Below are 13,323 nucleotides of genomic sequence, written 5' to 3' on the forward strand. Positions count from 1 at the left end.
GGTTATAGTATGTGGAGAAATACATCTAAAGAGATTATTATGGATTAGGTGAAATTAATCTTGTAGGATTTGAGCTGCGATGGCTGCATTAGCAACATGTCATTTCACTTCTAGTCTAAACCAGGTCATGTGCGTTTTAAAGGGTCTTTCACAGAAGATACAACCCGCTTGTGATTTCTGACCTTGTTTTTGTTAATGCAACACATACCACACTCAAAGCCAGCAGTAAATAATTCAGCTGTGACGTCACTGCACTTAGTTCTAGTTACACGGAGAGGAAAGGATGTTCATAGATAATATTATCTCTATTTTCTCTCACACTAATCAATATAATATATTTAGTAATGCCAGTGTTGAAATACTTTATTATTAAATACTTTATTATTAAGTCAAATATACAGTTTTACAAGTCAAAGTACATAAGTTATCAAGTATACAAAAACACAAAAAGTACTCATTATGAAGAACTGTCTGTCCGTCTGTCTGTCTCTCTGTCTATTTATCTGTCTGTCTGTCTATTTATATGTCTATCTGTCTGTCTGTCTATTTATGTTTGTCTGTCTGTCTGTCTATTTATATGTCTGTCTGTCTGTCTATATATCTGTCTGTCTGTCTGTCTGTCTATTTATCTCTCTCTCTGTCTGTCTGTCTATTTATATGTCTGTCTGTCTGTCTATTTATCTGTTTGTCTGTCTGTCTGTCTATTTATATGTCTGTCTGTCTATATATCTGTCTGTCTGTCTATTTATCTGTCTCTGTCTGTCCATCTAATTTGCTCTTCATTCAAACGCTAGAGGGCGCACTGTTTACACCAGCTCACCCCTTTTCTATTTCCTGACCTCTGACCTCTGAGCTTGAGTCTCGTTGGAGGAAGCTATTTGCTTCTTAGAGAATGAATGTATTCCTTCAGATGAATGGCTGTCAATGCTTGTTTGATTAGCTTAGCAGCAGATACACTCACTCGGTAATAGGATCTGCGGACGCAGCGTGTTATACGGCTGCTGTCACGTGTTATGACCTACATGTGTTACTCGGTGTCGGGATTTGTTTTGCTACAAGCTAGTTAGCTGTTGGCTAAGACAGTCAGCTAGCTAGCAGGCTACCGGCGATAGTGCTAACTTAAAAAAACCGTTGCTGTCAAGTCGGAATAACATCCGGCTTTAGAAATTAGCGTAAATCAGATGACCACCGACCACTTCTTTCACCGGGACTCACGTCCGTCCCTCTGTGACAATGCTTTCTAGGTTAGTTTATCAAAGTAACGGAACAAGCCGCCCTGAAGTCCTGAATGAGAACTGTGAACTAGCTCACCAGAGTACAAGCTAACTGTACACACATCAGCTAGCGAGGATACCGTTTACTAGCGTCAACGTTTTATCGATAACGTGAACGTGTCCAACGACAATGGCTAACGTTACAGACCTCCAGACAAAATACAGCAAGCTGGCACAGGAGTACTCCAAGGTAAAACATTTAATGTTATTGTTAAATACACAGTTAGCTGAACTACTGACAAGGCTGCAACTCAGAAGCATTAGCATTAGCCACCTTCTAATGCTGTATCAATATGCACCTGTAATCAATGACGAATGCTACCTAAACGTATTTACTCATATACGAGACTGGGCTTTACTGGAGTGCGATCCATAGTTGAAGCTAAACATGCAGAGCTCTGGTCAGTGCACGGAATTGCACTCAACATTGAGTTAATTACACGTATCTGAAACGAATACATTGTATAAACTAGTTAATACAATACCTTATACATCCCATCTTCATGAAGGTTCTATTGTTTTAAAGAGCTGTTGATTTGATCATTTTTGGAGATGCACTTTGTGGTGGAGTTGAATTGTATTTTCTTAGACTTGGACCTATAAGTATAATACAATAGAATGCAACACGCAAAAAACTGCAAACTACAAAATGCACCAAACAATTGAATCAACAGGACTCTCTGACACAGTGTGAACAAAGACTGGACACGGTACTGTAGGTATAGGTAGAGGTGTAAACGTATGTGTACACTGATTTCATATTGTGATAAAGCACAAGACCAGGTGTTTTAGGATGATGGTTCTCGTGTGGTGTTTAAGCTTGAATGTGACACACTGAACAGCTAAAGATCACACTGCGTTCAAGTTATCAACATGTGGTTAATGTGTTAACTAGTGACAGTAAAGCCTGTGAGTCTGCGTTTTCTCTCTTTGCTGTTTGCGCCCTTTGTTTCTGTGTCAGCTGACAGCACGGGGAGTTTGTGCTGCTTCCTGTTTGACTCTATCTCCCCGTTAGCCAAGCACCATATCCTGCTCAGGAAGTGCTGACTATGCAGCTGTCACACACACACACACACACACACACACACACACACACTGCTGTTATGCTTAGTTAAGTTTGTGTTTAAAGGCCACGAGCCATTCAGTGAAGAGCGCGGAGTTTTAATTATTTTAGTGACTTTTCTCTTCGTGTTCGGCAGAGTTGGCTGAATAAACAGCAACCTCACACAAGCATATGACAGAGATTTTCTGTGTAAAGATAAACGTGTTTTAAGCATACATGTTATTTATTTGAAAACTTCCTTTGCATCTCAATATATACCACTGATATTTGGTATATATTGAGATATAAGACATACATTAAATGTATACATATGTTGAACTTATGTCTCATCCTCTGTTTTTTCTCTGACAGCTCCGTGCCCAGAACCAGGTGCTAAAGAAGGCAGTTGTAGATGAACAGGCCAACTCCGCCTCATTTAAGGTAAAGTGACTCAGAACAACAGAAAATCCTAATTATGATTTACTCCTGATGCAGGCTTAATAATTAAGCCACAACTATAATGCTTTGGAGATTCCAGATCATATTATGAACTGTGTGATCCATCATCAGGTTGCCATGTTAATCTTTAGGTCTAAATGAGAAGTGTTGTAAATAACAACATTTTTGTATTTGCTAAACAAATCCAGATGTTCACCTAATCTTACGAGTACTTATTGCAGTGTTGCTTGTCTTGCACAATGTCAGCTTCGCCATATTTGCCAGGAACCTTTTTATTTATATCAGCTTTGCATAGATTGACATTGTGAAAGTGAAGTTAATAAAATACCTGAGCCCTATGCTTCGGCCTCTGGTTCGGCCTCTTTCTCTGCCAGGTGGGGCATAAACGGCCAGCTGAACCATCAGAAGCTTCTCAGCTGTTGTTCTGGATTGTTTCATTTGTTGGTTTCTGTCGTCCTGAACAATACGCTCTACACGAGTGCAGTATTATTTTTATTTCAGTCCAGTCTGGCACTTTGCTACGCTGCACAGTTTGTGACAAAATTGACTCCAACTTTCAGGCACCAGCCCTCCACGAGGGTCTGGACCAACTGTCTCTCCCACAAAGTCATGAGCGGTTTTGGTTTGTTGCTCAAATGAAAACTTGAAGCTTTTCTGGAAAAATCATCATCAAATCTCTCTCATGACAGAATTTCCTTGATAATATTATCACGATTTAGTGATTTGCTCAGTGTGCTGTTTGGTGTGAAGAAATGTACCGCACGTTGATACGCTGACATGTGTTTGTCATTATCCTCCTCAGGAGCAGCTCAAGCAGAGGGACCAGAGCCTTAGGAAGCAGGAGCAGGAGATGGACAGTCTCAGCTTCAGGAACCAACAGCTGGCCAAAAGGGTGGAGCTGCTCCAAGAGGAGCTCGCTGTCAGTGAATCCAAGGGCAAAAAGGGGAAGGTGAACACGAGGGGAAATAAGGGAGAGGCCACACAGTTGGGTAGAGGGAACGGGATGTACTCATGTGGACAGGAAATAGCAAAAAGCACGAGTGATTATGAAATTCACCAACTCAATAATGATTATCATTAAACCCTAATCTTTGTAGTGCCAGAAGATCACAATTAACACTACCTCTACCTCCTCCAGAGCAAAGCAGACTCTCCGTCACAGCACGGCCTGGAGACTCAGAGTGTTTTTGACGAGGACCTGCAGAAAAAGATCGAAGAAAATGAGCGACTTCACATCCAAGTAAGCGGCCGCGTTGTTTTAGATCGGTCTTTCATTGCTCTGTATATAAGGTTGATGTGCTGGTGGGGCCGTGCATGTGATGGGTGTGTTTTCTGCCGTCTCCGCATTAGTTCTATGAAGCAGACGAGCATCACAGGAAGCAGGAGGCTGAGCTGACGACTCGACTACAGGAGCTGGAAACAGACTCCGGGCAGCACCAGGCTGTTGTGGACGGACTCACCACCAAGTACATGGAAACAATCGACCGTCTGCAGAGTGACAAGGCTCGCTTAGAGGTGAGGAGGAGGAGGAGGAAGAGGAGGAGGAGGATGTACATTATGTCATTTTAAGTTTTACGGAAGTTTATTACAATGTGTGTATTTTTGTTTTGTCTTCTGACAGGTGAAAGCTCAGACTCTGGAGAGGGAAGCCAAAGAGTGCAGAATGCGAACAGAAGAGTGGTACATCATTCTTTTTATTCACGGTTTGAGAAAGATTTAATCCACCAATGTGGTGTCAGAGAACCAGAAGTGGATTCATGCAAAAAAAAAACACTACATCAGTGTTAAAAAAAGACCTGTGAAACTATCACGTACCAGCATTCTAAGTAAAATGCATCATTTCATCTGTTGTTGTTTTTTTGTTCTCTTTCTGCAGCCAGCAGCAGTTGAGGCGGTGCCAGTCCGAGCTGAACAGACAGGTGAAACAAAGCAGCAGTGTTATCCAGGAGAAAGTGCCCTTCAATGACACCAGTGAGTATCTCTGAGCCACTTGGACAAACATGATGGGCCATAGAGCAGACATCTATTTGAGAACATTCACGTCTGCCCAGGAGTAAACGCACCAAACTGTAATATTGCACGCTATGAGGCAGGAGGCTGAACTACTAAAGCTATATTTGTCGTGTTAATAAAGTTCTGCTCCGGTCTGACTGCCTTTCTCTTCTACTCTGCAGAATTTGGTGACTACAACAGCCTAAATGTGCCACCACACAACCGAAGGCACCAGGTGAGGGAGAAGACAAAGCCCATTTTTAGATTGGTTTAGAGTGCACATGCATTCCATTGGATAAAAGTGTAGCCTTGTTGCTGGTAGCAGATCTAATAAATAATAGTTAATTAATATCAAGATATGTAATTATTATTAATAATTCAATTATAAGCTATAAACCCAAACATTAGTATAAAGGAATGATGGCACTCAGCTTACGCCATGAGCCACATCTAGTTTAACTAACAGAATTTAAAAGAAGATTCAATTTTGGACGCCACCCAATTTTGGAAAAATAGGTAAAACTTCAAGATTTGATATTAACCAATTCAATCTTAATCTCAGGGTTGCTACGGAGTCCTTCTCAAAGTGTACAGAGACCTATTATTATTTCATATACACACAAATCAAATGATTAAGTTATTTATTAATGGAACATTTATTAGACTAACTACACAACTAAACTACTAAACAGAAAATAAATGAATAAACAAAAAGATCGACAAAAATATTGAATGAATATGACGAGCAGTACAATGAATAACGATAATGATCATTAGGTCTAAGATATTTCTATCTAAGATTATTTCATGTGGCAACATCTGGGTATGGTGTTGTTTCACCTGACGGCTCTGATGGGCAGACCGCTGTTCCTCTTTGAACGTCTGCATCTGGTTGGATGATTGTAGTTCGTTGAATCTCACTCTTCCATCTCTCGCTGGATTCCTCTTTCTCTGATATCTTCAGAACCCGCTCGTCTTCTTCGTTGCGGTTCGACTTGAACCGTTCTTCCTCGTCTCCGTCGCTCTCAGCGGGATGCTAAATCATCTGCTGATCATAAATTATGAATCGGTTATCAAAATAGTCGCAGATTAATTGTCTTTTAGATTGACTCATCAATTAATCACCTAATTGTTTGGCAGAAATACATTTGATACCATATGTCACACATTTGTTCCCCCATTAAAACAGAGTGTGCTCTTCCTGTGGTTTCAGCTTAAAGCCCGGGACGTGGCGGGTCAGGCCCTGAGCTTCATTCAGGACCTGGTGGCGGCTCTGCTGAACTTCCACTCGTACACAGAACAGAGAGTGCACATCTATCCCCTGGACTCCTCCATTGAGCCCATCTCCCCCCTAAACCAGAAGGTGAGGCCGCCGACAGATCATCATATAACAGATGTACATTTACGTCAACAATAGAAGACGAGCTTAACTGCATGATTCCTCTTGTCTACATAGTTTTCTCAGTATCTCCATGAGAATGCAGCCTATGTGCGCCCCCTGGAGGATGGCTTTCTACAGCTACACCAAAGCATCACAGAGGACACCGTCACAGTACTGGTGAGTGGGGTTTTTTGGACAGGGACACTGTGAGGGCTCGTTCACGATGCTCGCTTACAGCCAACCACCAGCTGTGTCCTTTTGTTTTCTTGACTTGAAGGAGACTGTGGTCAAGCTGAAGGGCTTTGCTGATAATTTCTCCTCATACACCGGCTTCCTGCTAAAGATTCTTCCCTACCAGCTGAAAAGGTCAGTGCTTCTGTGTGTGTGTGTGTGTGTGTGTGTGTGGGGGGGGGGGTTTGTGTAAAAATGTGAGAGCAAGGCTTTATTGATCTTCTCCTCTCTTTTCAGCCTAGAAGAAGAGTGCAACGCACCTCTCTGCACCGCTGCCCTGATTGCGAAAAACCAGGAGTTGCAGAGTGACATGAAGAGAGTGACTTCTGTGTTCGAGAAGCTGCAGAGCTACATTAAGCTTTTGGCCTTACCCAGTAGGTCAACAGTGATAAAGCATTGAGGGCGGGACTTGTTTTAGCTTTTAGCAGGTCAGGCCCTGAGCTTTACTCAGGACCCGGTGAACATTTGATACGTTCTGTCCACTATCACAGTTAATGCTGGATTAGAAAAGTAACATTCAAATTTAAATGGTTACAAAAAAAAGAAGAAACGGTGGCAGTATTTTAAAGTAGCTTGTATTTATGGAAAGACCGGTTGCTGCTGTGAAGTGATCCGATATGCTTGTTTTACAAATGTGTGCGATGTTTCTCAGGTGTTCGGCAGGATGCCATGCCACAGAGCAGCACCTCGGCTGTCTTCACCCAGCTGGCCGCCTGCCTACACAGTCTTCATGATGTCATTAAAGGTGAGCAGCACCGCCAGCCTTTTTTATTTTTTTATTTTTTTTATCCGCAGCCATTCACAACCAGTGTGTTGCAGCACAGCGATTCCCTCACGTATCCACCTCGCTGCTGTTGCCATTCAAAAAGCGCCTACCACACTGCGATGGGACATGGAAGTATAATTTCGTGCTCTCAGGTGACACATTGGCTGAGTGGAAATGAGGATCTTTGTCTTGGTACTTGTGGGGACAGTGATTGTGGTCAAACAGACATTAAAGTCATGCAGTTTTACGATATGAAATGCAATCGCATCGAGCCAACAGATGCTGTAAATGCTCTCCCCTGCTGTTCTGTGTCCCCCCTCCCCCCGTGTCCAGAGATATCAAAGCACTATAACCAGAAGGCCAGCTTTGAGCAGGAGCTCCCCACCATCACCCAGAAGCTCTGCACCACCACAGAGTGCCTGCTGGGATCTTTGGGCTCTCTGACCAGCAGCACCGGCAAGGTATGGCCAACAGGGGGCAGGCTGCAGCCAGGTTTATTGTCCCCTATACCGCATGCTATTTGTTGCTGATGTGAAGCACAAAAAGCTTAATTGCAAGTAGCGGTGAGATTTCACTGCAACTGGAATCGGTAGTTTTTGTCACCGCAGAACGACAGGACTCAGGTGGGCAGCCGTTAAATGTTCAAAGATACCGTCCAACTCGCAGTGTGTACAGCTGCTCCCCAGTCAGAGTAAAGGGGGGGGGGGGGGGGGGGAAACCCAGATTTCTCTTTGTGAATCAAGTGAAGCGTTGGCTGAGGTGTGTCTGCTGATGGGCGGCACAGTCCGGTGGGTTGCCGCTCTGAATACCACGCTGGCATGTGATGTGTGGAGTGAGCTGCGCTTTGAGAGTGATCATCTCTGCAGGCGAAAGCTTAATTGCTCCGACGTTTATCATCCTAGACGCTTGGTGGTCTGATAATCTCTGTCGTAAACACACTGGTTAATTGGAGGCGAAACAGAATGCTGAGTATCTGCATTGAGACATGCGGGCGTAATTAGTGTTTCTTTAAATAAGGAGGCTGCGAGGATCTCTCTGATTTTGAATGATACGAGACATTATGCCACTGTTTTGTTGCAGATTGCCACCTTCTTCAGCAACAACTTGGACTTCTTCACGTCATCGGGCTACAGTCCAAGAGGCAGCACAGTAGCACTCAACCCTTTGCAGGCAGAGAGTATGCTAGCCAACAAAAAGAAAGCAGCAGCCTATATACATGCTATCAAACAGGTCAGTATCCGCTCCAATCGAATGCTTATCTCCAGGTCTTTGCTCAGGATAGAGTGACCCAGCCTTTGCAGTTAAAGCCCCAGACTCTGGAATATTGTGCCCATTGAGATTACAAAGCCGATATCTGTAACGTCTTTTTAATCTGTGAATTTGTGAATATTTCATACTTTTCCTCTGGTTTTAATTCTCTTCTTTTGCCATTTTTTTCTTGTTTTTGCTTTGCTTTAATTTTTAATTTTTATTTTCATTTGAAATGGTCTCAATTTAATACTGATGCGTCTCTATGACCTACATGAGTAAACAAGATCATCAGCGAGAAGATTTGCTGTTTCTATATAGTTATTATTAATAATGCCCGTCATCGGTGCTATCGGGTCGGCATGAAATCATGGACAGACCCAGGTCCGGTTTTACTGCCACATTTTACTGCAGTCGAACAACACCGACGGCACGCTGCGGAAGGCCCAGGCCGAAATGCCGGTCCTGCTCGAGGGGAAGGGAGGCCCAAGAGAACCAGAACCAGGACTTAGTGCGACAGACTGTCAAACACTGCTGCAGTAAAAGAAGAGATTTTTATTTATAAATGACCGCTTTTCCACTATACTTCCTGTTTCTTTTCCCAGGGCAGGCCGCAGTCCGTTCCATACAGAGACGCTCTGTCAAACCGCCGTGTACTCACCAGCTCCACCGAGAGCAGAGAAGGTCTCACCCAGCAGGTAGGACACTCGGCTCCAAATGTCTTTCTGTAAACCATTTTTGTCGATTGAAAGTGCATAAATTAAAAGATTGTTTTTTTCCAAAGAGACACCCAGTGTTATGTGGACAATTAGACCATGTGTGAGTCATTGTGCCAGCCAGGTGTGGTTGCCTTAGAGACGGTGATGTAATAACATGGAGGTTAAGCCCAAAATGGTTCCACACGCAATTATGTTTGTTGTGACTGCAGAACAGCACCGTCAGTGGTTTCTGAGAAAGACGGGGATATGGAAGAGTTGCTCATAACAATGACATGAAAAGACCACAGGACCTCATCTTTCACACCTTTTCTGTTATTAAAAAGTGTTTTAATAAATGTCTTGACCTACCTCATCGGCTCACTGTCCTCTCTCCTCTCTCGTCCCTGCAGGTGCATCAGAGCCAGGAGAAGATTGCTCGGCTGGAGCAGGAGAAGGAGCACTGGCTCCTGGAGGCCCAGCTGGGGAAGGTGCGGTTGGAAAAGGAGAACCAGCGCATTGCGGACCTGGAAGCGCAGCTCGCAGCAGCTCTGGGGGGGAGTCCAAACTCGCAACCAGCTGCAGCCGGCACGCTCTCAGAAAGCCACGAGGAAGCGGAGGAAGAGCAGCAGGCTGAGGGGAGAGAGTCTGCGCTGTGCACCAGCCTGGTACAGACACTGTTGCAGAATAGAAGAATACTGTTGTTTGAGCAAGTCGGTGCAGAGTTCACAGTGCAGTCACAATCCAGGGCAGCTTAACTCACTGGTCTCTGTACGGCTCGTGTTTTAGCTTTTACTCTTATTGTCTCTTGCAATAACATCCGGTCTATGATCGAGCTCCTGACGTGTTTCTCTCTTTTGCCTTGTCTCCAGGTTGGCATGCTGTGCACAACACCGACAGTTGAGCACGTGAGTTGTCACAGATTTAACCAATTGACATATTTAAATTCCAGAAGGAAACAAGTCTGATCTAGTTGGCTGTTGTGTCTGTGTGTGTGTGTGTGTGTTTTTTGCAGGGGGGAGACGAGGAGTCCCGGGAGCAGCTGATAAAGACTCACTACATGGCCAGAGTGGGAGAGCTCACCACCCAGCTCCAGATTTCAGACAGCAAAGCTGTGCATTTTCATTCCGAGGTGAAGCCCTAACTGCACTGCTTGTCACAGCAAAGAACTGACCTTTTCATCGCGCACAGCCTCCCTAACATTGCATGTCATCTGGGAAGAGATATGGAAAAACTCTTACAACCAAATGCATTCAGTGCAGAGCAGTGACTTGCCCTGCTCCCTCGTGTGTACTATTTTTGTCTGCTTCTTTAATTTGAGAGACGGAGGGCAAAGACACTGAACCAGGAAGTTAACCTTGTTTCTCTTTTCTTTCCTCTTTGTGCTCTGGAAATGTTTTTTTGAGATTCATTATCACCAAGTGAGAAACTGGCACCTTATATTTTTAGCGTTACGCTGAAGCTTGATCTGAATGTAGATTCTTCTCTAAGTGACATCCGGTCGGGTTGTGATTAGCCGGTATGTCAGTCATCAACATTTTGTATCGTAGCAACAGCAACGCACCTGATCTCGAGTCGGTGTCTCTGGAATTAAACTGTCACTTTTAAAAAAAAAACTTTGGCACCGTCCTCAAATATCCCCATTACTCTGAGAAATATCTCCCTTCTTTTCAGCTTTTAGAAAAAGATCTGTTAAGTACGCCAGACATGCCGTTGTTCACTCTCCTTCTCCCCTCTTTCTAGTGTCGAGCTTTGGCCAAGAGATTAGCCATTGCAGAGAAATCCCGGGAGACTCTGAGCGAGGAGGTCAAACTGGCGAATCAGAACGTCACACGCTTGCAGGTAAAAAGACGGAGCCATTACCAAAGAGCTTCCTGTCCTAAGTGTAGACGGCAGCCTCCTGCTCATTGTAACTGTGGTGTCTCGCCTACAGGACGAGCTGACTACAACGAAGAGGAGCTACGAAGACCAGCTCAGCATGATGAGCGACCACCTGTGTAGTATGAACGAGACTTTGAGCAAGCAGAGGGAGGAAATCGACACGCTCAAGCTGGGCAGCAAGGTACGACGCCTTCCTGTCCTTGTGTCCGCTTTTTATTCTTCTTGCTTTTCAGCTGTCTCATGCCGTCAGTCTCCATATGAATAAATCTTAAGAGCTCCGTCATTGAAGAGTGGTGATAAAAAGATAAATAAATCCAGTGGCTTCAGGGAGCGTGAAGGATCATTTCAGGTTTGGCGGTGAAATGTGACATTGTAAAGATTCTGTCAGTTATGAGGTGAACCGTGAGGTCATCGGCGGTATTGTGGTTGCCATCGGGGGGCCTGATGGGAAAAGCACCTGCTGGAGCCATCTGAAGAAGTCGTTAAGCTAAGGCAGCAGAAATGGGGAGGCCCGTTTTCTTTTTTTTAAGCGCGCATGTTCCTGCTTGTGTGCACGCAGATGGCCGTGTGTTGGGAAGTTGCAGGACAGAACATGTTTGTGAGTTACAGGTAGTGATTTTTCTCTTGAAGGCGAGAGACCAGCCTCAGCATGTTTTTAGATTTTTGAAACGGACTGTAGAGCAAATCTGAGCGATCTTAACTTGCTGCACTTAAACGCAACACCGTTCTTAAAGTTTTGTGCCACATCTGGAAACAACTTGATTGTTTCTTTGCAGAAGTGAGCTTGTGTTTTCTCTTGTTTTCCGTTTTCTTTAGGGAAATGCAAAAAAGAACAAAGGTCGCTAGAGCTGCCCTCTAAACTCTGGCTCCATTTTGGCACCGTGAGAGAAGATCTGGTCTGTGGAGCCTCCCAGCACTGTCACCAAACCACAGGACGACTACACGAGCCTCAGATCCCTCCACTGTCAGGCAGTGGCAACACAAACTCGTATGGAGGCTTGAACATGTTTGACTGAAGAAGCTTCTCTTTGTTTTTGACCCTTTTCCTTGTCACAGCACCGTTATAACACACCACGAGTTGCAACAAATGCTTTACTGAAACTGTACAAGAAGCTGCTGCTTGACCTTTTTGGCCAAAGCAGAGTGGGAGAAACATCCCCTGTTCCCCCCCCAAAAAAAAGGGACAGAGGAAGATAAACAGTGGGAACAGTCGAAGTTGGCAACGCTCACTGAAGTCAAGACTTGAAGACCAAACCCTGTTGAACTGCGTGTGTGCTTTCCCTGCTTTAAACGTACGTGTAAAAGAAAATGAAACTGCGCTCTTACTGCTTCTCTGTGGGAGCAGAGTAAACGTTGGTGTGGCTGTATGTGTGACTGTGGCACCAGGCTTCACAACACGCGAGTATCGATTTACACCGTTGACATTTTATTATTTAGTTTTACATCAAATTAGAGATTATTTTTCGCAAGTGATTCCACGGGCCTGTATGTGTACATGCAGCACAATACAATCAAGAGCTTCTGTAAAGAAGGGCTTTAAAACCGGAATGAGGAACTAACAAAGACAAACTTGAATTCATTCCTCATTTTGTAAGTTGTCCAGTCCTGTGAGAGTGGAGAAAAGGTGAGAAGAAACGTCTGCCTTGAAGCACTGATTAACTGCGTTTACCTAGACGAGAAAGGGTGGGATGGACAAGTCGGAGCTCGTAAAATGGTGTCAGTCTGTCTCTGTGAAGTTGTAACAATAGTCGTTTTTTTTCACCAAAGTAAGTGTGGATGTGCACTCAGAAGCCTGGTGTGGCACAGCAGTCTCTAAATTCATGTTGTAATATGTATGCACAAAAAGGGTTAATGTGAATATACACTCATTTGAAATCATGATATAATTGTACTGTATAATTTCTAATATATATATATATACAAAGGCATTTATTCAGAGGTTTTCTCCCAAATTTGGAAAACTGAGTCTTCAGCTGGTTTTTCTCCTGTAAGGTTAGATAATGGGGAAGTGTCATATGGAGGGGTTGACCCACAATGCAACTGGTGCTTAGATAACCGGATGCATGAGTCACGGAAGGGTGCAGTTGAAGTTTACAGTAAAGTACAAAGTTCTTTGGCGCGTAGTGACATGAGGAAAAGGAAAGAAAAGCCCAGCAGTGGTTATGAGCAGTTCATTCCAACCCCCGTTCACCAGTCTACACCTGCCAGCAAACTGTTTCATCATGAAAGATTTACCAATAAACTGATTTTTTTTTTTTTTAAAGAACAATAACACTTGTATTCTCACAATGTAACCTCTTCAAAAGCACATATAAACATGTGAAACAAAATAAAAAGCTTGTTCAACATTTAAA

At 43.8% G+C, this 13,323-nt stretch overlaps 1 protein-coding gene across 1 annotated transcript; it reads left to right on the forward strand.

Annotated features, from left to right (window-relative positions):
- Positions 1–857: 857 nt before the first annotated feature.
- ppp1r21 (protein phosphatase 1, regulatory subunit 21) lies at positions 858–13,323 on the forward strand. Its single transcript, XM_076076935.1, has 22 exons — positions 858–1,464; positions 2,689–2,757; positions 3,578–3,724; positions 3,914–4,015; positions 4,126–4,290; positions 4,397–4,455; positions 4,652–4,746; positions 4,950–5,002; positions 5,981–6,130; positions 6,224–6,325; positions 6,426–6,514; positions 6,617–6,753; positions 7,032–7,124; positions 7,479–7,606; positions 8,226–8,375; positions 8,999–9,091; positions 9,502–9,756; positions 9,961–9,996; positions 10,104–10,220; positions 10,832–10,930; positions 11,022–11,150; positions 11,786–13,323. Exons 1-22 carry the CDS (start codon positions 1,405–1,407, stop codon positions 11,813–11,815), a joined length of 2,358 nt encoding a protein of 785 aa, XP_075933050.1. The 5' UTR covers positions 858–1,404; the 3' UTR covers positions 11,816–13,323.

The sequence above is a fragment of the Anarhichas minor genome, unplaced genomic scaffold, assembly GCF_050575085.1.
Source record: "Anarhichas minor isolate MPS153535 unplaced genomic scaffold, ASM5057508v1 ptg000058l, whole genome shotgun sequence".
Classification (NCBI taxonomy): Eukaryota; Metazoa; Chordata; class Actinopteri; order Perciformes; family Anarhichadidae; genus Anarhichas; species Anarhichas minor.